Source organism: Bos mutus, chromosome 3 (assembly GCF_027580195.1).
Source record: "Bos mutus isolate GX-2022 chromosome 3, NWIPB_WYAK_1.1, whole genome shotgun sequence".
NCBI lineage: Eukaryota > Metazoa > Chordata > Mammalia > Artiodactyla > Bovidae > Bos > Bos mutus.
The window spans coordinates 28,217,977-28,242,888 of NC_091619.1; the positions used below are offsets into that span (position 1 = coordinate 28,217,977).

A 24,912-nucleotide genomic window follows, 5' to 3' on the forward strand; every position below is an offset into this window, starting at 1 on the left:
CAACAAAATGCCTTGAGGACATTATGCTAAGTCAAAGAGTCAGACACACAAAGACAAATGCTGTATAATCTCACTTATATCTGAAATCTAAAAAACAAAGTAAACAAACAAAACAAGACTCAGAAAGAACAGAATGATGGTTGACAGCGGGAAGGGGATTGGGAGGAGGTAGGTACAAACTTCGGTTATAAAATAAATAAGTCATGGGGATGTAATGCTGTAGCATGGGGACTATAACCAATAATACTGGAGTGCACAATTGAAAGTTGCCAAGGGAGTAACTCTTAGAGGTTCTTATCACAGAAAAAAAACTGTCACTTTGTATGATGACGGATGGTAACTAAGCTTGTTGTCATGATCATTTTGCAGTGTATACTAACATTGAATCATTACGCTGCACATCTGAAACAAATATAATGTTATACATCAATCATAGCTCAATTCAAAAGGAAAAGAAACAGTCAAGGGACTTCATATTTGCCCTACATAGGGCAACCTACCTTAAGCTTTATTTGTCTCTGATAATTATTTTAACTGTAACCAATATGGCTAATTAGAACACATTTATACTCTATAAATCAAATGTTCTAGTCAGAATAGAAAGAAGCCTATAATTTTAAAAGAATATTATTATTCACCTAACTTCCAAACATGATAATGTAGTCATTCATATTATACAAAAAAGCTTTAAATATGTTCTTAAACTCTAAGAAGCACATCACTTCTTTGTCAAACTAAGGGCAAAACAAAAATAAACCCACTATATTTGTTCTCTAAGTATGAGTGAGAATCCTACATAAATAAATTTCTAGATTGAAATGCCTTGCAAATATAACCCGTTATTATGCTCTAATTTACGGCTGACTTATTCAGCTTTTACCTACAGTTTTAGCCTCAGCTATTCCAAGTTAGGGCTTCCCTGGTGGCTCAGATGGTAAAGAATCTATCCTCAATACCGGAGACCTGGGTTCAATCCTTGGGTCAGGAAGATCCCCTGGAGGAGGAAATGGCAACCCACTCCAGTATTCTTACCTGGGAAATCCCATGGACAGAGGAGCCTGGAGGGCTACAGTCAGTCCATGGGGTCACAAAGAGTCGGATACAACTGAGCAACTAACCCTTTCACTTTCACATATCAAGGTAACTGAGGTATTATGACACCACTAGCATGGCAATTCTTCGTCATATTAATCAAACTGTTAGAGAAAATGAAATCTTTTAAAAAACCAACAAAGTAGAACGCAAAACAAAAGCGCCATATTCTACCAAATCTCTATTAAAAGTTTTAACAGGAATAGCCAAATGACAACATATTTAAACTTACAGATTGGTCAGGTCCATCTCCTCCCAGTACTCTGAAGCCAAACCCTGATTCCTGTTTCCGAAGAAAAACATCCAAATCTTTGGTGTTTGGTGCTAAGAAAAATCAGAAAATAATAAATACAAACAAACATACACAATATACACTTTATTTTAAAAAGTTTAACACTATAGAAAAACTCAATCATAAATCTTTGTTTTGTGCTTTAACTCAAACTGAATCAAGATTGGTTAGGAATATTTATTCCCATTTCCATACAATCAGTATTATACTGCCATTAATTCTTGATGCTTTCAAATCGATGTTTCATCTTCCGAAATGGGACTATCAAGTCTGGGCCTGGGACTATCAAGATAAACTGTGACTGGTTAAATAAGTATGAAATCAATTATATATATATTTCTACTTGTTGTGCATCTTTTCCAAGGTAGTGAAGTCGCTCGGTCGTGTCTTGACTCTTTGCGACCCCGTGGACTGTAGCCCACCAGGCTCCTCCATCCATGGGATTTTCCTGGCAAGAGTACTGGAGTGGGTTGCCATTTCCTTCTCCAGGGGATCTTCCTAACCCAGGGATCGAGCCCAGGGCTCCCACATTGTAGGCAGACACTTTACCCTCTGAGCCACCAGGGAAGATGCTTAGATCTATTTCTAAAAATAAATACATTTCAAAAGTTAAACCACTTAAATCTACAATTGTGCTTCAGAAAAAAACTACCATTAGTTGGTAAATTAGTATGAAAATGAATTTCTGCCTTATGCACACTCTCTTCTCATCATATGTCCACTGGACTCCTCTAAGGAGTCTACTCCACTCTCTGGTTTCCTCCTCAGATTACATACCCTTCTGATTCATCATCCTTTGTATTCCTGCCAAAAAAAATCTTTTACAAACACAAGCCCAATAACTTCATCCCTATAGTTAAGACCATTCTGTGGCTCTTCATCATGTATGTCATTGTCTCCAGCTTCCTCAGACTGGCATAATCCGCTCTCCACCAGCTGCTCCTGCCCTCCCCTCTGGTATCCACTGCCGACCACACCCAGCTAAACCGAAACTAATTGCACAATTAAGGCCACGCAGTGCAAATGCTATCCTTCTTTCCCTTTTATCTATCTTATAAGCAACTACTTCTTTGTCTTACAGCTTAACTTCCTATATGAAGCAGTATATGATACTTCCTACTACCAACAGCAGTAAAACCGACCGTTTTCTACTTTGGATCCCAACTGATCCAGCCTACCCTTCTATTACTGTACCTGTTAGGGACTTATTTGTATATGTACTTGACTACTTCTTTGTCTTTTCCATTTAGGTTTAACCATCTCTTTGGATGCAGCGTCTATGTAACCTATTACCTCTGTATTCCCATTACCTACTATGATGTTGGGTAGACAGAGGCACATTTCAAAACCAGAGTTCAAAACATGGTTTTGAAGAAAACAAATGAATGAATGTTGAGTATAAATGGAAGAAGCCCAGAGCTACATTAAAATGGGAATAACTTCAACATGTTGGCTTTTAGAGATAGAAAAATCAAGTTTTTAAGAAAATTCAAATTAATGTTGTTGCATGCTTTCCTGAAATATTCCACAGCTACTTACGTTTATCTTCATATAAAGTCTTAGATTTCAGGTAGACCTCAGAAGGATCCAGTTTCGGGGATCCTGACCTGATGATGCTGGGTGGAAAAGGCATAGGCTGGGGAACAGGCTCATTTATGGCCTCCAAACTTTCTGAAGTTTCCTTTTTATCTGTTTTCTGAAATAGAAAAGGGCCTTACTTAGTATCTCAAAAAGCCAGATGGTTGATTAGTGCAAAAAACTGTTGTCTGAACCAGTATGTCAACTGATTACAGTTGCGTAAGCAGCAGGGTCAAAGCCACAGCATGTTTGCAGTCTTAGAGGAGTTCACTTTCACAGTCATGTGTATTTGATTAAAACATATTTCACTTAAATTAGAACATGTTTATAATGATATCAATCAAAGGGCCTTAAGTAGTCCTATGTTAAGGAATTTTGCCCTTTTCTCCACCACCAAGACACAAACTGACTCTGAGAAGACATACAAGACAGCTGCTGCTGCTGCTGCTGCTGTCACTTCAGTCGTGTCTGACTGTGTGTGACCCCACAGACAGCAGCCCACCAGGCTCCCCCGTCCCTGGGATTCTCCAGGCAAGAACACTGGAGTGGGTTGCCATTTCCTTCTCCAATGCATGAAAGTGAAAAGTGAAAGTGAAGTCGCTCAGTCGTGTCTGACCCTCAGCGACCCCATGGACTGCAGCCTACCAGGCTCCTCCGTCCATGGGATTTTCCAGGCAGGAGTACTGGAGTGGGGTGGCATTGCCTTCTCCGATACAAGACAGCACTTCTAAGCAAAGCAGGAGGAAGACTCAGAGAGTACCTCCATTTAATTCTTGATAATCTCACCTCCCCACTCACTGAATTAATTTCCAGTAAAGATGTTTAAGGAATATTCTTTCTAAGAAAATGAAATACAAAGTGTTAACTCTAATTTAGGTTGTAATGATGACACTGTGAAAACTGGCATGGTTAATTCAAATAGATCATGAAAATGCTCCATGCCTAGGAATCAGATAAGGGGTATACTCATCTGCTCCCATTCAGAATGAACTTGCCCAGAAAAATAGCTCAGCAAAATGGCTTCTTTAATAAAATTTAAAAATGAAATCCAATAAATAGCTTCAGAAAATAAATATTATGGTTTAGAGAACAGCTTGCTACCCTGAATTATGGTTAGGAGAGGGCGATTATAGACATTTGTGATAAAATAATTAAAGTGACTATGATGTAGGAGCAGCAGCTTGTCAGGGAGGACTCAGGGGACAGTGGCCATAAATTGTTGTGCCGGAAGGGACCCTTCACTGACCAAGACCCAGTCAGATGCCTAGGAGATAAGAGTAGCCTTTTCCTCTTTCTCCCCCTTGTCTAGGATTCTGTCAGAAGCAGTGAGAGGTCATCAGAAACTCCTGTCAATTATAAAGCATCAGGGCCCCCGTGGTTGCACTGGCATCCATTATGAAACACAGGGTAGTATAGGAGTTAAAAACAATTACTAGAGGGACCAGAGGAATGAAGAAAAATGCAGCATAATTTTAACTGAACAAGTAAAAAGAATTTCTGTTCACACTGAACCTAAGTGGTACAGTCTATAAAAATGCTGGGGGTTTCTTTCCTTCTGACCCATAAAATGGCAAATTTGCAGATCATTTTCAGTGGGCTATAAAGAATTAATCTGTTTTGTATCTGATGATCTTTTGTTTAGCAGCCTATGGTTTATGGTTATGGAAGACCATCTTTTAACTATAAGATGATACACTCCAAATCAAGCAAACTAGAGCTAATAGGATTATATACCTAATTGCCTTCATATCCATATAATTGTAAACTTAAATATTTAAGGAGCTACACACGTACCTAGCACAGTTTCTTTCATACCATTATCTGGTACGTCCTTTGTTTAGGTCTTAGTCTTTACACAGGTCCTAAAATAGGCTAGTCAGTTACTCAGAAGAACACCACAAAAAAAACTGTTCCAAGTCTGACAGCCTCTTGGTCTGATAACGAGCAAACTGAGCCGAGAGGCCGCAACTGCTCTAGCCCTAAACGTCAGAAGGTTGGCTAAATGTGGGTAATGACAGTCCCCATGTACTTGTGGGAACCCACTGCATCTTCTAATTGTAGCAAGACATCTGCGCAAATGGCTTGCTACTCCTTACCCCTGCTCCTCTGAAGCCAAAGGACCCATCAGTAGGCACCTCAATGGGTCCATGTTTTACTATGTAGAAGATCAGACTACTACAGGTCCCTAACATTTCTTCAACAGAAATACTTAACCAGCAGAGCACACTTCCTCTATAGATGGCTTTTTCTAACTTGCACATTTCCCTGAGTTTCTGTTCCAAGCCCAGGGCAATCTGTCTTCTGACTCCTCCTGGTCTGTAAACACCCACCCCATGAGCAGCCCTCATGGAGGGAAACACGGCATCTCTCTCTGTGTGTTGGAAAGAAGAATTTGAGGACAACTGCATACTCACCAATTTGGCAGTTTTAGTTGGTGAAGGAGGACCTTAAAAAAAATGAGCCACATTTTAAAAACAGAGGAAGGATTCCCAGACTACAAATACTGCTAATGTTTATGATAAAACTAGCTTCGACTTTTAGTAGGCTAGTAAATTATATCCAACATGTTCTACATGCCAGGCCTTATACACACATTTCATTTTTTATGACAATCCTAAGGCATACATGTTACTGCCATTTTATAGATAAAGTAAAGCAAGACTCAAATAGATTAATATTACTTTCCTGTACTGTGGAATCAACCAGCAACTAGGCAGGAAACTGACACCCAACCTGTTTGACACAGAACCCTAGACACTCACATCTGTTGGAACTCTGGATGACTCTCCAGCCCCCACAAAGAGATCTGCACTTACTCTGAGCAGATTATCACCCAGAGAAAAAACAAAAACAGTTCAAAGAAATGAGAATCGAAGTTAAATTGTTCATTTGCCTCAAAAATGAAAACTAACAGCCAGTGAGATACATGTGAAGGGCTAAATTTTATTCTTTAAAATACTAGTCATTCATTGGTATGGATTTAAGAAAGCCCATTAAAATATAACTTTTGATTAGTCCTTGGAACTGCATTTATGTCTGGGAGCAGTTCAAGTCAGTTGATGACCTTGGAAAATAAAATTATATTTCTCTCAAATGAGCATTGTGGGGTTTAATTAACATTTACTGACAGATATTAAAGCTTAAGATAAAAGTTTTACGAGCACAAGCTATCATGACTGCTTTTACAGAACAGATTAACACACCATCCAACATTTTTACTTATTCACAGAGATGCTAGCTCTTTCAAAACATCCTTGGTATATTACAGAGGTCCAGATGAAGTACCACTGCTTGAAAGAGTCCATTTCTATTATTGCCATCAACAGAGAAAATGAAATTAAGAGGATATATTTCATCTTAAGTAGGACAATGCTATGACTCTATCTAATCATTAAAGTCATAAATCAGATTTTAAAAAGAACACAGAGGGAAAGAAATCCATAATGGACACAAATGAAACCACTAATAACTTAAAAAAAAAAAAAAAAAAAAACAACCACTACAAAAGATACTGCTTATGGAAGCAGTCAGAGAGAACTTAAGGAAAATGCACACTAATTACCAGTTAAGTCTTCTGGCAAAGAGATATTCTGACCTGGAAGGAAGGGCAATTCACAGATATAAATGCATGAACAATGACGACTTTTCCTTGTGCTTTTACTCACCTCCTCTTAAGATAAGTAATGGTACATCTGCACCTACTGGAAACTGCTTTAGCACCTCTACCACTTGGAGATGTGTTAAATTCTGCACATTTTGATGGTAAATCTCCTTAATTATATCCCCTTTCTGTAGGCCTTGACACCACTGACTATCCAATATCATTTTCACCTTCTGCCCAGTTGGGCTGTCAGCAATTGCAAACCCAAAGCCTTTAGGGCCCTTGATCAGAGGGATAGTCACTAGTTCTGGCTGGGAGCTGCCTGACGATGCCATAGACGCTCTCTGTTCACTCAGATCTGATGCTCCGTTAAAACGATCACTGATCAAGCTGTGTCCCGATTTTCCATTCTGGTCCAGCACCACTGCTCCTGACTTAAAATCCTGAGTGTTCATGCAAGTCTCTCCCTTAGTTAACGACTGTCCATTGATGACAGGAGTAGCAGCAACAATGTCCACAACAGGATCTTCATTGTCATCAGGAAGCGGATACCCACGACACAGAGTGAGGTTTACATACTGATTGACAGGTACCAATTGAAACATCTGGACAACATCTGCATGGGTGTGACCAAGGACACAGTTGCCATTGATGTCTACAATAACATCACCTGGTAAAACATAAATCACATTAAAAATGTTAAAGCCATCAAATAAATTGATCTTTTATTGGGGGAGATAAAAATAACTGAAATTTAGCATCTAAATTTCAATTCTGGAAACCTCTTACTATTCATTAACTACTGAAAAAATAGATTTTGAACACAGACATGTCATTCTCCCTTCGGTGACTCCTCCCTAAAAAGAATATATAAACGTGTGTGTGTGTGTGTGTGTGTGTGTATGACTCTTTGCGATCCCGTGGACTGCCTGTCAGGATTCTCTGTCCATGGAATTCTCCAGGCAAGAATACTGGAATGGGTTGCCATTTCCTACTTCAGGGGTCTTTCCAACCCAGTGACTGAACCCACGTCTCCTGCATTGGCAGGTGGATTCTTTACCACTTGAGCCACCTGGGAAGCCATATAAATGTATGCTTAGTGGCAAACAGTTATGACCTCAAGCGAATCTTAAAAAAAATTCCTATTATCCTTGTTAGTATATCCTTTGAGTGACACCTAAGTGGGTACACAAAGCTAGGTACATTGTTGTAGGTGTTCAGTACATAGACAAGTGGTGCACAACTCCACTGGCTACTTATACAAACTGACAAAACAGACATTCTTTAAATACATCTTATTTCACGATTTTTAAGTAGCCATTGATTACAAAATTCATTCTAGTTTGAACAATGTAAGGTTAAAGATTAGAATAATAGCTTATGAGTGTATTTTCTTTTCATATCTTTCTCTTTTTGGAGAGACTTTCAATTTAGTGTAATTTAGTTATCAAAAAGAGAAATAAGCAACAAAAAAATTCAATACAAGTAAAGAATATATTATTTAAGATGCTGAAAATTCAGCTGAATTAATCCTTATAAAAGCTGGTTTTACTTTCTTGATTTTACATCATTACGACCCACTCTGGTTGTAGGGTCTTTGCCACTCATCAGTTGTGTGTTTTTTAAATGCAGTTTTGATTTTTAAAATTTGTCCTCTGATGTCTCATGCATTTGCTGCTTTTATTTGAATATGATTATTTAAAAGGTTATTGCCAAATAAAGGTGCTTCAATTTGTTCTGATTGCATGTAGGCTTTAAAAAATCAACATGAACGTTATTTAAAAACAAATGTTAGCCAGTGGAAATTCATTTCAAAATTCAAGAAGATAAAGAAATTAAACTAATTAGAAACAAAGCTTTGACTTTTCCTCCCCTAGTCAAAGTTCTCTGAATTTTTATGGAAGTATCCTATTGCTTTACAAATTAATAACACCTTTAGACAAATCTAAATCTACATCATAAAATCCTGACAGCATATATAATAGTTTTGAGATGTGTTTCAGGGACAACAATATTTAAAAAGTAAAAATTGAGGACTTAGGACAAAACCTTAATTTTAATCTCCAGAGTTTGCTGATTTTATAAATTAATAAATTAGAAAAATAATTTTGTTTATAAATATATAACTTTTAATTATTTTAAGTTTTCTAGTTTAAATTTCTATCACCTAATTGGGAAGTATAATATGAGAGATCCCATATTCTAATTGAAAATAAGTTGATAGCAGCCATCAAAAGTAATATGACAATTGAATCATCCAAATGGAGAATGTATTTACACATAGTATGTGAAATAACAGAGGATTAAAAAAGCCTAGCAAATAGTGTAAGAAGCAACCTCAGTGGATTATTAAAATCTTTCTGGAAAAAAAGCATTTAAACCTTTCTCATAATCAGTAACTAGTCTTAAACTTCCTCTAACCTATAGCCATAAACAGTTGCTCACATAAAAATATGTAACAATCACCAAGTAAAGATATTGAGAAAACTACATAAAAGACAAATTCATACAGCTCTGTAAAAATAACAACCTTATTTTCTATAATTCTTTTTTTCCCATTCTTTTCATTTTTTTTTGTATTCTTTTTTTCTTTTTTTAGCTTTATTGTCTATAATTCTTAACATAGTGGCTTAACTTTACTAATAGCCACTAAGAAAGCAAAAAACAAAGGAAAGGGTCCAACCTGGTGAAAAAATGTGGGGTATACCAATTTGTTCAGTATTACTGTAAACATCACAATGAATCACTTTTCCAAAAAGACTACAGGTAAATGTTAAATAACTCCAAAAGTACCCTACGTAATCAGAGAAAATCAGACAGTCAAATAATTTTCTGAGATGGTTAATAAATCCTTAGCTTAGTATAGCCAAAGGGTTATCTCAAACTATACAAACTATTCAAAATATTAATAAATGACCCTCCCTCAAAACTACCATGTACTTAATTTAGAAGATAAACTATTTTAATACAGGAATCTACCTCCTGGTTGTGTAATTTCTTTCTCTCTCTCTCTCTCCACACACAGACACACATATAAACACACAAAATACATATATGATATATACTTATATAGCTATTATATATTTGGTGTATATATATATATAAAACATTTTCACTATAATCTTTGTTATAGGATCACAACTCTTTAAGTACTTTTCTTTTTTTAAATATTTTTTGCCACGCCATGTGACACGTGTGAGATCTTAGTTCCCCAACCAGCAATGGAACTCATGCCCCCTGCAGTGGAAGCAGAGTCTTAAACACTGGACCGCCAGGGAAGACCCCTTTTAAGTATTTCTGAAAAACCTGTTACCTGGTGCAATTTTCCCATCCTGAGCTGCAGGACCATCTTTCAGCACATTTTTCACTTGTAGGAACTCATCAGGCCTATCCCCACCAATAATGGTAAAACCAAATCCCATTGTGCTTTTTTTCAATGATGCTCGAACAAGGATGCCTTTAAGCTGGGATGGATCTCGAGTGAAGTGCGATTTTTCTGTATCTGCAAAAAATGAGAAACAGAATAATTACAATGAATATACTTCTCAAAGCTAATTTCCAAGATAGTCTATATAATTTAAATACAACAAACCATAACAGAAGGAAAATAAGACAGAATCCAATGTTATACAACAGTTGGAATTTAAATTCATATATTAAATCACTGAAAAAAAACTTAGCTAATGAATCATTTCTCATTCTTTTACAGGACTCTTCTACGTCATTTGGAAGGTATGCTGCTGCTGCTGCTGCTAAGTCGCTTCAGTCGTGTCCGACTCTGTGCGACCCCAGAGACGGCAGCCCACCAGGCTCCCCCGTCCCTGGGATTCTCCAGGCAAGAACACTGGAGTGGGTTGCCATTTGCTTCTCCAATGTAGGAAAGCGAAAAGTGAAAGAGAAGTCACTCAGTCGTGTCCGACTCTTAGCGACCCCATGGACTGCAGCCTACCAGGCTCCTCCGCCCATGGGATTTTTCAGGCAAGAGTACTGGAATGGGGTGCCATTGCCTTCTCCTTTGGAAGGTATAAAAACATCTATTTCATCTCCTTCTCATTGCCTTGTCTGTACTTACTTTTTCTAATCGCAAAGAGTCCTTTAGATAGAAGTCAGAATGACACACCTGAAGGAAAGCCTTTGTTATTAAAATCCTGAAAGCCTTGGGCACTCATTCGGATGTATATTTCATTTGAATAAGCAGCTACTGGAGCTCTACGTAGAAAACACTATTCTAGGAAGATGAAGGCAACTGTCACAAACTTATAAGAGAGACTACATTGAGAACTTTGTATAACCCATGACTCAGGCTTTCTGCAGCCTCTAACTTCCATTTGATGAGTGGCGTGAGCCCCTGCACTACTAGCAAAGGGCTTCATGCTTCTTTCCCTTATACCTGTGCTTAGTGGAAACTTCAGGAAGACAAAAAGCAGTTTCACTGAAAAGCCTATTTTTAGAGGTTTCCTCAGATGATCCTAGCACTAAAAGTGATCCATATTTGCAAGCAATACCTGTCTTCTCTTTTCCAGAAAGTTCGCTCCACCTGGCTGCCATTAGGGCACTTAGGAAAACTGTGGGGATCAAACTGTACAGATTTATAACTTAAAAAACACTGTTTAAGTTAGCTTTTCAAAATACGGTTTAAATTTTTCTGACAAATCTCTTTTTTAACAGCTTTATTGAGACATAATCCACATATGACAGAATTATACAAGTCAATGACGTGGTAACCATCACCACAATCTAACTTTAGCACAGTTTCTGTCTCCCCAAGCACACACCAAAGAAATCTTGGTGCTCATTAGCAGTCACTTCTCATTTCTCCCCAACCTGCCCTCACATCCTAAGCTCAATGACTAAGCCACTTTCTTTCTATAGACATGCCCAATCTGGACATTTAATATAAATGGAATTATATAATATGTGGTCTGTTGAATGGTTTATTTCACTTAGCATAATTTTTTGAGGTTCATCTGTGTTGTAGCATGTACTTTATTCATTTTTTATTACTAAATAATATTCCATTATACAGATATATCACACTTTATTTGTTCACTGATTTGTTGGGTTGTTTATACTTCTTGGATATTATGAGTAATGTTGCTGTGAACACTCATGTACAAGATTTTGTGTAGGCAAATACGTTCATTCCTTTTAGGTACATATTGGGAATGGAAATGCAGCAGTTACCATGAATGTATTAATATTATAACTATTTAATGTTTTGAAGGATTGCCAAACTTTTCCAAAGTGGCTGCACCATTTTACACTGCACCATCAAGGTTTGAGGGTTCTGACTGCTTCACATCCTTGCCAGCACTTGTCACTGTCTGCTTTTTTTTGGTTACAGCCATCCTAGTAGGCATAGAGCGGTCTCTCACTGTGGTTTTGATGCTCATTTCCCTAATGACTCAAATTCACAAGGCTGACTTGTTTCATATTGAGACCACACTACTATCAAGCCCAGAGTTATCTCTGTGTATCTGCTGCTGCCCCTTTTAGCATGCATTAAAGCTTACCGGGTCTTAGAAAAGAGCAGTCCTGGGGGCTGCTCTGTATGGCTGCATGGCTTGTGCAGTGTGCACACGGCTACTGCAAGCAGTAGGGCTATTCTGGAAATACTGACAAAGGCAGGTTTGGGGTAGGAGTAGGTCTACTTTCTTTGCTATGTTCTTCTCAGATTTACTGATCTCTTATAAATACAAGCACTTGACATTAAAAAAAAAAGTCAGCTATTTCGGGCTTCTTCTCATGGCTGCCTATCCTTGCAACGTCATTTCTTATTTCTACTATGCTCTGGTCATTCGTATCTGTTCTCTGACCCCTGAACCACCACTTCATGCTGCTATGATTTTATATATCCTGTTCCATCTACTCAGTATGCCATCTTGCTCCTCTGAATTTTTAATCTGCCTGATTTAGCTTTTACTGACACTTGAAGACCCAGTTCAAATATATGTCCTCTGTTTGGAAGTCCCCCTGCCCCTCAACTTCCTCCTTTAAAGCAAAGGTGAGCACTCCCTCTTTTACACCACCACTGAACCTTGTACGTCTTTATTAATAACAATGAAAACTATCATTTTCTGGCCACCATGTGCCAGACATGTATTTGTAAGCACTTTACATGTATTAACTTGCATACTCAGAACCACCTTAAGAGGTAGGTACTACTACCATTCATATTTTGTATTAATAGACGAGAAAACAAACATTTAAAAAACTCACCCAAGGTTACACAGCTGGGATTCAAACTTGCTCTGTCTCCCTGTACATTTAACTACTAACACAGGATGGCATCTACCAGCATATATTATAACCATTAGTTTCCTGTTTTAGACTGTAAACTTTGAGGGTAAGACCTGTCTTACTCTTAATCATTTTTTAATACCAGGTACCAAGGAAAGCACTACACATATAGAAGGTGCTCCAAAATATTTATTAATCTAAAAATATTTGCTAAATCAAATGTAAAACTTAAGGGAAGGGACTATGTTTTTGAAGAGGGGCTATAAAAAAAAAAAACTGTTTCATCAGCAACTGAGGGAAGAATCTACTAGATTATGATGATAAACATCTTATTAATGACAGAGAAGGGGGAGGCAATGAGGGATGAGTAGGATGGAACATCCTGGACATCTTTTACAAAATACACATGGCTAGGCTCATCAAAATCTCAGGACCTATGCATTTTAAAAATGTTCCTCAAATATCAAATGATATTACTAATACCCTACTATCCCAGTTGAGAATCAATGATAGAGGCAAACAATAATAGTGGATTTGCTTAGTATTTGTTCATATCAGTTAATAAAGAATCCTGAATGGTCACTGATGTTATTAAATCTAAGCAATCAACTTGGGAGAAGCTCATAATGAATCAAAAATCTAATACTGACTTGGCCTTAAACACTAGAAAACAATCCAATTTACAAATTAAAACCTTGCACCCATAACAAAGTTATTCAATCCCTTCTCCCAACAATTTCACACTTTCTATATAAGCAGCAAGAGAAAAAAAACCTCAACATTTTCAAAATGGCCAGATGTTTTATTAAGATTATTCATATCTTTACAGTAACAAAAATTAGACAGTCTCTGTTGATTTTCAAAGTTCAAACTCACTTTTATTATTTCAGCATATAAATGTCACAAGTTATTCTTAGAAGATAGAGGTAAAAGTTCTACCTGGTTTTGAAGACCCAGTATCAGCCTGTCCTAACTGTTTTTTCCTTTTGGCTTCCTCCACTGGATTTTCAAACTGGGTTTTCTGGTTAAGGTGACTGTAAAATGTAGACAAATATGCATTTCAGTTTAATGTGAAAGAGTTACATATTTTAAAATAGACTCTCGTATCATTCCATCATCACACGTTAAGGGACAAACATGTATCCTTACGCTATGGAACCCAGAGATGCTGACAAGTCATGGAGGAAGAGCTTTTCAACAGCTAAAGAATGACCCACAGAAGACGCCTAGAAGTCAAAGTTGCTGAAATGTTTCATACAGCTTCTCTATAATCGTTTCTAATATTGCTAACAACAGTTTTCAAAACTATAAATGAAGCCCTCATATATGATATAGCTAGAACTATTGGCAATTAATCAGTTAAGTTTTTTTTTTTAAAGGCAGTTAATAGTAGGAGGGTTTTAAGTTTCTCTGAAGTGAAGCAGCTGTGAAGACACTTTTGAAGAAATCTGAGTACAGATGTCTTCTAGAATTTTACTATTATTTTTCCAACTGACTCACCCACATCAATTTACATCAAAAAAAAAGCAAAGTGACTTGCTTTTATCAAACTGTTATCACAGACCAACTCTTTTACAGTTAAGCTTCAAAATTATATAACAACTAATTACATAATTATACGTTCAACTCTTTTTGACAATTTAGGAACAATCATAACTAACTCTTTGAAAGCATACAAGCCTGTGGTGGAAATCAGGAAAGTATGGGGAGACGAGAGGCAGGCCATTAGATGATGGTATTCAATACACTACGGCGAGAGCGTGTTTCACAGAAGAACTGAGCATTGGTTATCCTGGCAAGCCAGTTAACTGTGGTGGATTAAGAATGCAACTACTATACGAAAGATGTTTAAGACTGCAAATGGGTCTAACACAGAAACAAGGGGGAATTATATCTAATACTTCTACACTACAAACACATTTCAGCCAATTGAAATTCATTTTCCAGCAGAAACCATTTTAACAAGAAGTGACATTACTAAATATCAATAATTAAACATTAAATCATGAGAATTTCAGATTATGACTGTCTTTAGATAAGCTGAATATTACAAAATCTATACACAAATAGTCATACAACTTGGATATTTTCTTTGCCACTTGTGACCATTAATGGGGATGGAGGAGGGGTCAACAGGGAGAAAAAAAAACCCTTACAGCAAGGTACCCTCGCTTCCGAGTATGCCTCTCTATGCCTTTCAGGCTTCTAGTGCATTAGCAACCCTGCAACAGATGTAGGTATTCAGTTTCAGAGCTCCAAATATGGCAAGCTCTACGTGACATTCTTTGGGTTCTGATTTCACTAAAATTCAAGTATGCTTCTGCTTCTTACTATGAGAAAGGACCTTATCAACTGAGTTAACTGTTTAACCTTCCATGAGAATGAAAATCTTCGGTGTTAAGTTAGGTACCGTTTTTAAAGTTATTTATTATATACTGATAATTTACATATTCTTGAAAAAACAAAACTAGAAACTGACATTTCGAAAAGAATAAACCTGTTTAGAAAGAACCTTGGCTTACTTGAACGTCATCAGTTAGAATGACTCACTTTGCCGCCCAGGCATTAATACATAAAAAGGACTAATTTATATTTATACTCTTTGTAATGTGTGGGAGAAGAGAGTAGAAGAATGCAAATGAGTAATCCCTTTCCTGAAAAGTCTTTGACAAAAGAGTGTAAGATTTTAGAGAAAAGAGTAATTGCATCTGTCACCTTAGACTACCTAGATTAAAATGCCAACCAAAAAACAAAACAGTAAAAACACTCTCCTTTTCCTTTAGTTACTTATACCCATAGTATTATTAACATGTAACAAATTTTGTTTTCTGTAAAACTAGTTATGGGAAGAGAAGAGAACATAATAGATTATCAGAAAAAGTAAACAAGAGTAGCAAACAAGCCTGATTTAAATATATAATTTATAATTTGAAATTTCATCTCTATTAAAATTTTGTGTAAATATATGAATTTTAAGAATTCATTTCCACAAACAAAATCATTATCCTTCATGAAAAGTTAAGATATGAAAAGCAGATGTATATTTTCACTGTGTCACCAAACTGTAGGAAGGCAATTAAAGAATACATTAAGACAACATTTCTAAAGATATGTGCATTCTTATGGAAGGCCTGCCATTAAATTTTGGGAACAATTTTATTTCCAAAAATAAATTAATCCATTTCAGAATCTCATCTTCTAAAATAAATGCTTACCCCAAAAACCTGCCATTGCAGTTAGTGTTACTACTATAAGGCTCTTGCCAAGAGCAATCATTGCGCCATCTGGTTTGACAAACTGAGAGAGCCAGAGAGTAGCCATTCAAGTAACAGCTTTTTATCTCCATCAGTAAATTCACTGCAGATTACTATAGTTGAGATTCAAAGCCTAACTAATCTGGGAATCAAGCCACACTTCAGAACTCGGCTGATTCCATACTAATGTGCATCTTGAGTACAGCCTGCTCTTTCTTAATCTAATAAATTACCCTCCAGTAGAATGAGCTCGTCTGGGAACTATCATACAAAATCACATCGGTGCCATTGCTGTTGCTTCTAATCAGGCTGTTTCACATGCCTCCATGACAGCTGGGAGCAGGTCACTTCAGGACTGCCCTGAAGTTGCTTCAATATTAGTACATCCTTGTTTAATGAGAACCAGATCATTTAGCGCAAGATTTTATAACAGGCAAATGAATTTCACCTCTTGACCATGCATTCACATTTGTTGGAATGGATACTAAGAGAATGAGAATCATTATCTCAGAAATGTTCAGCAGTGTTAATGGCAAATAATAGTTGATGGAAGCCCAATTTGAACAGACTAACTATTAGGGGGAAATTTACCACAAATTCTTTTCAGCTAGCCTTCAAATATTCCTTTGATTTGAAAAATGGTTATTTTTTTTCTTTTAACTAAATATACTTTAGAAAAAAGTAACAAAAGAGCTGCTATATACTTCTCACATCATAGTATCGGAAAGATATGAAATAAAATTAACATAACCTTTCAGTGGAGCTGTTAAGTTACAGATCTAAGGGTCAAACTGAGTTATTTTTCTTAGAGTATAAGTTAGACTTTAAGAAATCATTTCAAACATCTCTCTAAGCACAGTGACTCAAGTAACATCCTAGACACTAGTATAAGAACTAGCATTATAACAGGATTCAGTTACTCACTTTAGGGAAGTGGTATTCATTTATGCCAGCAAATGATGAAAAACTAATTAGCAATCATAAAAATAGAAGATGTTCATGTTCACCATTTTTCCAGGTAATAATATTTTGCCTTTACTACCTTGGCAGATGATGCAGACTCCTAGTTCCCAAGTTAACAGTAACCTCTCTGATGTAATTATTTGCCTGGTTGTAGATGACTGAGATCAAAATTCTATCTATATCATCTGGAAAGAAAGCAATCCCAATGATCATAACAATGTAGCAATTAGATAAATGAAGAAAAGGGAAAGAAAAATCAGAAGTTGATGTTATCCTAATTTCTCTGGCTAACATAGGCAGGTGTTTGATCCTCTATTCCAACACAGATTTATGTTTAAATTTAACTATAACAGCTGTGTCAGAATCAACTTTCACCTCTAAAAAGAAAACTAAGTTTTCCTTGATTAACTCCTTAAAAAAGACAACAGTTGTAATCATGTACTTCAAAACTTTGGATCGCTATGATACAATGCCCTTCAAGTGCTTTCACTGCGTTCAGAATCATGCAGGTGTGGTGTTGAAAGCGACCTTACTAGTTCACCTTTTGCTTTCTATCCACTCCTTCTCTTCCTAGAGGCCGTAGTAGTACTGATGACATCTCCAGCTATTAGTCATCTGAGCAACTTACCCTTGGCTCTCTATATTTACTTCAAAGCCAATTTCTAGGGAGCACAGAATCAGTGAAGTAAATGCCCACTGTCCCTACCTCCTCATTCCCCTGGTGGCAAAACCTGGAAGCGGGATTGCAGAAGTGTAAGGTACTTCATTCACTCCCTAAAATTGTGCGATGAAAGGGAAACATTTTGGGAAAGCATAAACTGAGATACAAACTTACTCAACATAGTACGTCCCATATTGAGGGTCCTCTATTTTCTCCCAGCCGTAAGGAAGTTCTGCAAATTAAAAAAAAAAAAAAGAATTGAGTGAAATGCCAGTTTCAAAACCAACAAGAAAAGAATTTACCAAGTGAATTCCTGTCGTTTATTTCATTACACTGATATCTGGGAGACGATAAGGTAAGAACTCACTTTCAAAATACAAACACAGTTTGACTCGAGTGGCTTCTTCAATAACTAGTAAATGTCTCAGCAAGTAATCAGAAACAGAGAACAAAAGACAACATTAAACTCGAAGGTGTTATTTGAATCATGAGTCATAAAAATGCTAGGTATTTAAAAAATCACCTGGTATAGTTATTTCATTTAAATAGCTTTATAGCACTGATGTGAGACACAGCCTGCAAGTCAGTAACAAGCAGCAGCTGCTTGTTAATTTTTTCACTATGATGCAAAGGAATTGTCGATTATTTCTGTTATCACATTCTAACCTACTTCTCTCCACAGGAAAGTCCAGTCTTGGATTTAAACCATTTCAAGTGGGTAATTTAGATTTGCTTCAAATCTAAGAAAATACCTACTTTCTCTTGAAATAACAAGATCTAAGTGTCTGAAGGAAAACTACGCAGTGCCTTGTGTAGAATCTCTATTTGTGAATGGTCACAAGGAAATATCTTACATATAATTATTATGTACTATTGCAAGTAAAGTGACCAATAAAATATAATCAGAAAAATTAAAGGTAGTTGAATTTCTGATAGCTAAAAAAGAAAAAAATTCTGGTCTTTTTAATATAAATTGACCCTTAGAATCAATCCTCTTTTCCTCCCACTCTGTCTGTTTTCCAAGGTAAGGCTGCTGAGGAATCTTTTTATTAGTCAGACATGGTTTAAGTTGGCAGGAGTGTTCCTAGCAGGTGGTTTTTATTGCTATCAATTATACACAGGTGCTCAGCAAGAAGGAAGTTTTTTTTTAAATCTACAGTTGTACTCCATGATGACCACTCTTTGATTTTCAATTTCTTGTAGACTGTGTTTCTGCTATACTGAAACACAGACACATATACATACATATACAAATGACACAGGCTAGGCAGCAAACAGGCTTAGAAAATATCAAAGAACTTATTAATTTCATATCATTAAGCTGCAGTACAATGTATCCACTTTGTAAGAAAAAATCCCATTGAACCTGATAAAAAGTACAAACCGTTACGCTCTAATAAAAAGTATTATTCCACATTCAGGAAAAAAGAAGAGAATAGATGACCAGCTTCTTAATGAAAAGCTCTGAATCATCTCCACCCCTTTTTCTCCTATATACATAGTTCTCTGCCTATGTATATAATATTAACTGGTAGTTTTGAAGTCTGGTGAGCTTTTGCGGTTTTCCTTTGAAAAAATCTGGTTGAAATGTCTGAGACGGAAAAGATGAGAATAGCTGAAAAGTAACTACTATGTGAAAACAGATCAAAACAACTGAGAACTGGGATATACTTCAGTTCACTTTGATCCTCCACAGCTACAAGGCAAACAATCATCAATAAGTACAATATTTTATGACTCATGTGAACAGAAAAAAGAACAAAGAGCATCACTCATCTCCCAGTTCTACAAGGGTTAAGTTGCAACCCAGTGCATCCTGAAAGCAATTCGGGATGAAAAAATAAAACAGGATGAGGTGCTCTGTGCTTTGGATAAATGGGTCTTCGATAATTAGATTATTGAAGGAAGAATTTCAATGACCCCAGTGACTTTTCTTCCCATACACAGGAAAATACTACGACCATTAACTTGAGATATCTATCTGTTCTTTGTGATTAGCAGTAATCTTTTACTAAAATGTATGCTTGACTACATAGATTTCCTAACCAAAATATTCATATACATCCTGGCTCCTCTCCTAGCTCTTGGAACAGATCCTCGGAGTTACTGAGTGCCTGTTTCCTGGGGGATGGTCCTTAGTTAGACCCTAAATAACAAAGCTCACAACTCTCCTTCATGTTGTGTGTTTTTCTTCAAGTCAACACCAAGCAACTGCTACATGAATAAAAGTATTTATTGGATTGTATGAACAATGAAACTGTGAAAAATGCTCTATATATTACCAAAGCAATATCATGGAGAATTTCCTATGAGAGAGAAAGAATTTTCTTTAATAGAAATTTTCTTGAAATAGCATGAGAACTCAATTGTGCTATATAAGGATGAATTCTACAACGGTACCACATCTGGATTTATGCTCTGTGAGAATTTTGGAGAATTTAAGCAACTATAAATTCAAGGGATTAGCATTAAATAGCAGAGACATTACTTTGCCAACAAAGGTCTGTCTAGTCAAAGCTATGGTTTTTCCAGTAGTCATGTATGGATGTGAGAGTTGGACTATAAAGAAAGCTGAGTGCTGAAGAACTGATGCTTTTGAACTGTGGTGTTGGAGAAGACTCTTGAGAGTCCTTTGGACGGCAATGAGATCCAACCAGTCCATCCTAAGGAAATCAGTCCTGAATATTCATTGGAAGGACTGATGCTGAAGCTGAAACTCCAACACTTTGGCCACCTGATGCAAAGAACTGACTCATTTGAAAAGACTGATGCTGGGAAAGATTGAAGGCAGGAGAAGGGGACGACAGAGAATGAGATGGTTGGATGGCAACACGGACTCAATGGACATGAGTTTGAGTAAGCTCCGGGAGTTGGTGATGGACAGGAAGGCCTGGTGTGCTGCAGTCCGTGGGGTCGCAGAGTCAGACACGACTGAGGGACTGAACTGAACTGAATCAAGCAACTATAGAGATAGTTGAAATATTCCATTTGCTCCCTAAAAAATTCACTAAGAAGGATGTATTAATGCCTAATAAGAAAAAAGATCAACAAATATATTTCAGTGTTAATGTGGAAGTTGAGTCAGCATTTTAGTTAGCACTTAAAGAAGCAACTAACAGATAAAGTACAGTCTTTTCTTTAGGCGAGTAAACAAATCGGTAATTTATCTTCTGGATTACTCTTAGGAATCACTTTAAACCCTCACATGTGATAACATCAGACAGGTTTTTGCAGGGTAGATTCATGCAGTTAAAGAAGTGATTATTACTTGCCCTATTAAACTAAAGGTAATAAAACCTAGACTAAAATACCTAGCAATTTTATATACTATCCAGTGAGTCAATTCATTTACTGAATTTCTCCCCCTTTTCTTTCCTTTTTTTCCCTTTCTTCCTCCTCTTCCTCCCCTCTCCTTCCTTATGCAAAAATAAAAATTAGAAACACAGTTCTTGACATCAAGGAGTTCATAGTTGAAAAGTGAAGACAGAAGAGAGAAATGATATAGCGAAAATATAAAGTGTGACGGCATTAGTGGCTCAGTTGTGTCCAACTCTGCAACTCCATGGACTACAGCCTGCCAGGCTTCCCCATCCATGGGATTTTCCAGGCAAGAATACTGGACTGGGTTTCCATTTCCTTCTCCAGGGGATCTTCCCAACCCAGGAATCGAACCTGGGTCTCCTGCGTTGCAAGCAGGCTCTTGATGTCTGAGCTATCAGGGAAGCATAATAATGAAACAAACACGCTTTTGAGGGAGAGCTGAGAACCACCACCAATTGCTTGGTAAAACAATTATCAGAAAAGTATTCTAGAAGACGGTGTATTTGAGCAGTCTTAAAGAATGAGTTGGCATTGGTGAGAGGGAGGCCATTTCACTGATCAAGGAGCACTGAGGGATTAAAAATGGCTGGCATTTTCAGTAATTACAAAAATTTGATAGGACTAGAGTGAGGTACATATGCCAGGGGGCTTGTCTTATAATAGGAACCAAAACACATTTCTGGAATGCTGGGTTAAGGAGTTTGGTCTTTATTTTGATGATGATGATGAAACTGATTAAACTGGACTGTGACATGATTAAATTATATTTGGGGAAGTTATGGGTAACAGTAATAAAGGATGAAATAGATGGAGTGGAGTGAAAATAAAGGCAGGCAAATAAGAAAATCATTAGTAGCCTAGATAAGAAATTATGAAGGCTGGCGCTAAGGCACTGGTAGTGGGAATATAGAGAAAGAATGGATAATAAGAGACAAACAAGTTGAAGCAACAGAAATTAATGACTAACACGAAGACTGTGGGAGGGGAGGAGGTCAAGATGATATCCAGGTTAATGGCTGTTTAAGCATAAATATGATACATTATAAAATATTTATTGGATACCTATGGAAACAGCTGTGAGAAGAGGAAAGAAGTGTTAATTTGGATTTAGAGGCACTTAGGAGACAGATATCTAGAGGAGGAAATGGCAACCCACTCCAGTATTCTTGCCTGGAGAACTGCATGGAGAGAGGAGCCTGTCAGGCTATAGTCCATGGGTTGGCAAAGAGTTGGACACGACTGAAGTGACTGAGACAGCACAGGAGACAGATAAGAAAAAAAAAAAATGATGAGCAGCACTGGACACTTAAGAGATGGCAGTTTTTTTAAAGTCAGAATTGATAGGACTTGATACTTAGCTGCAATGAAGATAGGGTGAGGAAAAGTTGAGGACGATAACCAGTTTCAGGCTCACAGAACTGGGAGGATGTAAGGTCAGTTGGTGACAGCAGGAAGTGCAGGTATACAAAAGATTTAACTCAGTTTGGAAGGTGTTGCATTTGAGGGGCTATGCAACATCCTTGTAGAGATACCTAATAATTTCTTGGAAATATGAACCTGGTCCTGTCCTCAGAAGAGAAACAGAAGAAGATAAAAGATCTGGGAGGCACTGCAATTAAAGCTACGGCAGTGGACAAAATTACTGAGGTAAGTTGTGAATAGAAAAGATGGAGAATAGAAGCTTAGGAGCATTAACAATTTAAGGAGCGGAGTAAGTAAGAATAGGGGGAATGGAGTCAAAGAAGACAGACGAGGACAGCGTGGTCAACACGAGCAAATGCTTTATAAAGCTGTCAGGACTGGAGATAGGGGCTAAAAAGAGTCCACTAAATCTGGCAATCAGGCAGGTGGTTACGGGTAACATTAAGAAAAGCAGTTTCACGAGAAAGGTAGAGGGCAAAGTTCAGCATACTGCGGTATTAAAGAGTAAATTGTGGAGTCCTTGAGAAATAGCCTTCTTGTTTTGGAAACTCAGTTGTAAAAAAAAAAAAAAAAAGCAGTTTGAGAACTCTGGAAGAGAAAATAGGAAAGACCTAACCATATTTTCCTATTTTAAAAGCTAAAGCACCTTACCCGTGCCAAAAGTTGACTCAAAAAGCAAAACTATTTCTGGCATATAAAGCCGCTGATTAGTTCTAAGGACCATGAACTTATCATTCCTCTTCTCTAAATAGCTATTTTCTTATTTAAATATATAAATTATAATTGTTTTCTCATTGTGGAGCTCTATTCAACTGATAATTTTCTTTTACCACTCTCTATAAAGGTATCAACATGAACACATTTTATAAAAATGTCTTTAGTAAAAAATTTAATCTTTCTTTCATCATAAGAGAAAAGTAGTGAGTTGAAAGTAAAATGGATTCCTGATGTTGAATTTTTAAGATGACCATTTAATTAACACATTAATTATTTTGAGTGGAAGACAAACATGTACACTCATTAAAGCATCAGATATGGTGTAAAAACACAGGTTATGAATAGCAGAAGACTGGGGGGAAAAGGGCAAGTTTTAGGAACTGTAAAGTTTTTCTAGATCTTAAATGTTCAGCAGAAGGTAAACAATATCTTAAACTATAAAAACTTACATTTAACATACTGTTATTACTATCCCCTTTACTAGCATCTACTCTGTGCAAGGTACTATGGAGACTACAATGTAAGTTAGATACAGTCTATTCTGCAAATAGCTGATTGTGGGGCTATTTCTTCCCTGTTCAGAGAAGAGACCAAGTATATGGCAAATGTGGTAACAACCAGCTGGGCATAAAACAAACAGGCTCCAGGTTCCAAATGTTGGGGTCCCCAAAGGGAAACAGAAATGCAAAAATGCAAAATGGCTGTCTGGGGAGGCCTTACAAATAGCTGTGAAAGAAGAGAAGTGAAAAGCAAAGGAGAAAAGGAAAGATATAAGCATCTGAATGCAGAGTTCCAAAGAATAGCAAAGAGAGATAAGAAAGCCTTCCTCAGTGATCAATGCAAAGAAATAGAGGAAAACAACAGAATGGGAAAGACTAGAGATCTCTTCAAGAAAATCAGCGATACCAAGGGAACATTTCATGCAAAGATAGGCTCGATAAAGGACAGAAATGGTATGCATCTCACAGAAGCAGAAGATATTAAGAAGAGGTGGCAAGAATACACAGAAGAACTGTATAAAAAAGATCTTCATGACGAAGATAATCACGACAGTGTGATCACTCACCTAGAGCCAGACATCCTGGAATGTGAAGTCAAATGGGCCTTAGAAAGCATCACTACGAACAAAGCTAGTGGAGGTGATGGAATTCCAGTTGAGCTATTTCAAATCCTGAAAGATGATGCTGTGAAAGTGCTGCACTCAATATGCCAGCAAATTTGGAAAACTTGGCAGTGGCCAGAGGACTGGAAAAGGTCAGTTTCCATTCCAATCCCAAAGAAAGGCAATGCCAAAGAATGCTCAAATTACCACACAATTGCACTCATCTCACACGCTAGTAAAGTAATGTTCAAAATTCTCCAAGCCAGGCTTCAGCAATACGTGAACCGTGAACTTCCTGATGTTCAAGCTGGTTTTAGAAAAGGCAGAGGAACCAGAGATCAAATTGCCAACATCCGCTGGATCATCGAAAAAGCAAGAGAGTTCCAGAAAAACATCTATTTCTGCTTTACTGACTATGCCAAAGCCTTTGACTGTGTGGATCACAATAAACTGTGGAAAATTCTGAAAGAGATGGGAATACCAGACCACCTGACCTGCCTCTTGAGAAACCTATATGCAGGTCAGGAAGCAACAGTTAGAACTGGACATGAAACAACAGACTGGTTCCAAATAGGAAAAGGAGTTCGTCAAGGCTGTATATTGTCACCCTGCTTATTTAACTTCTGTGCAGAGTACATCATGAGAAACGCTGGGCTGGAAGAAGCACAA

At 37.1% G+C, this 24,912-nt stretch overlaps 1 protein-coding gene across 4 annotated transcripts in view; it reads right to left on the reverse strand.

Moving 5' to 3' along the window:
• Positions 1-24,912, reverse strand: part of MAGI3 (membrane associated guanylate kinase, WW and PDZ domain containing 3) — a 262,766-nt gene that overhangs the window by 42,244 nt on the left and 195,610 nt on the right. For all 4 annotated transcript variants that reach the window (XM_005887097.3, XM_070367458.1, XM_005887098.2 and 1 more), the window contains exons 7-13: positions 17,856-17,913; positions 13,743-13,837; positions 9,877-10,065; positions 6,628-7,233; positions 5,377-5,408; positions 2,924-3,080; positions 1,325-1,416 (exon numbers count right to left, since the gene is read on the reverse strand). In XM_005887097.3, coding sequence (XP_005887159.2) covers positions 1,325-1,416; positions 2,924-3,080; positions 5,377-5,408; positions 6,628-7,233; positions 9,877-10,065; positions 13,743-13,837; positions 17,856-17,913 — 1,229 coding nt within the window. The remainder of the gene's footprint in view (positions 1-1,324; positions 1,417-2,923; positions 3,081-5,376; positions 5,409-6,627; positions 7,234-9,876; positions 10,066-13,742; positions 13,838-17,855; positions 17,914-24,912) is intronic.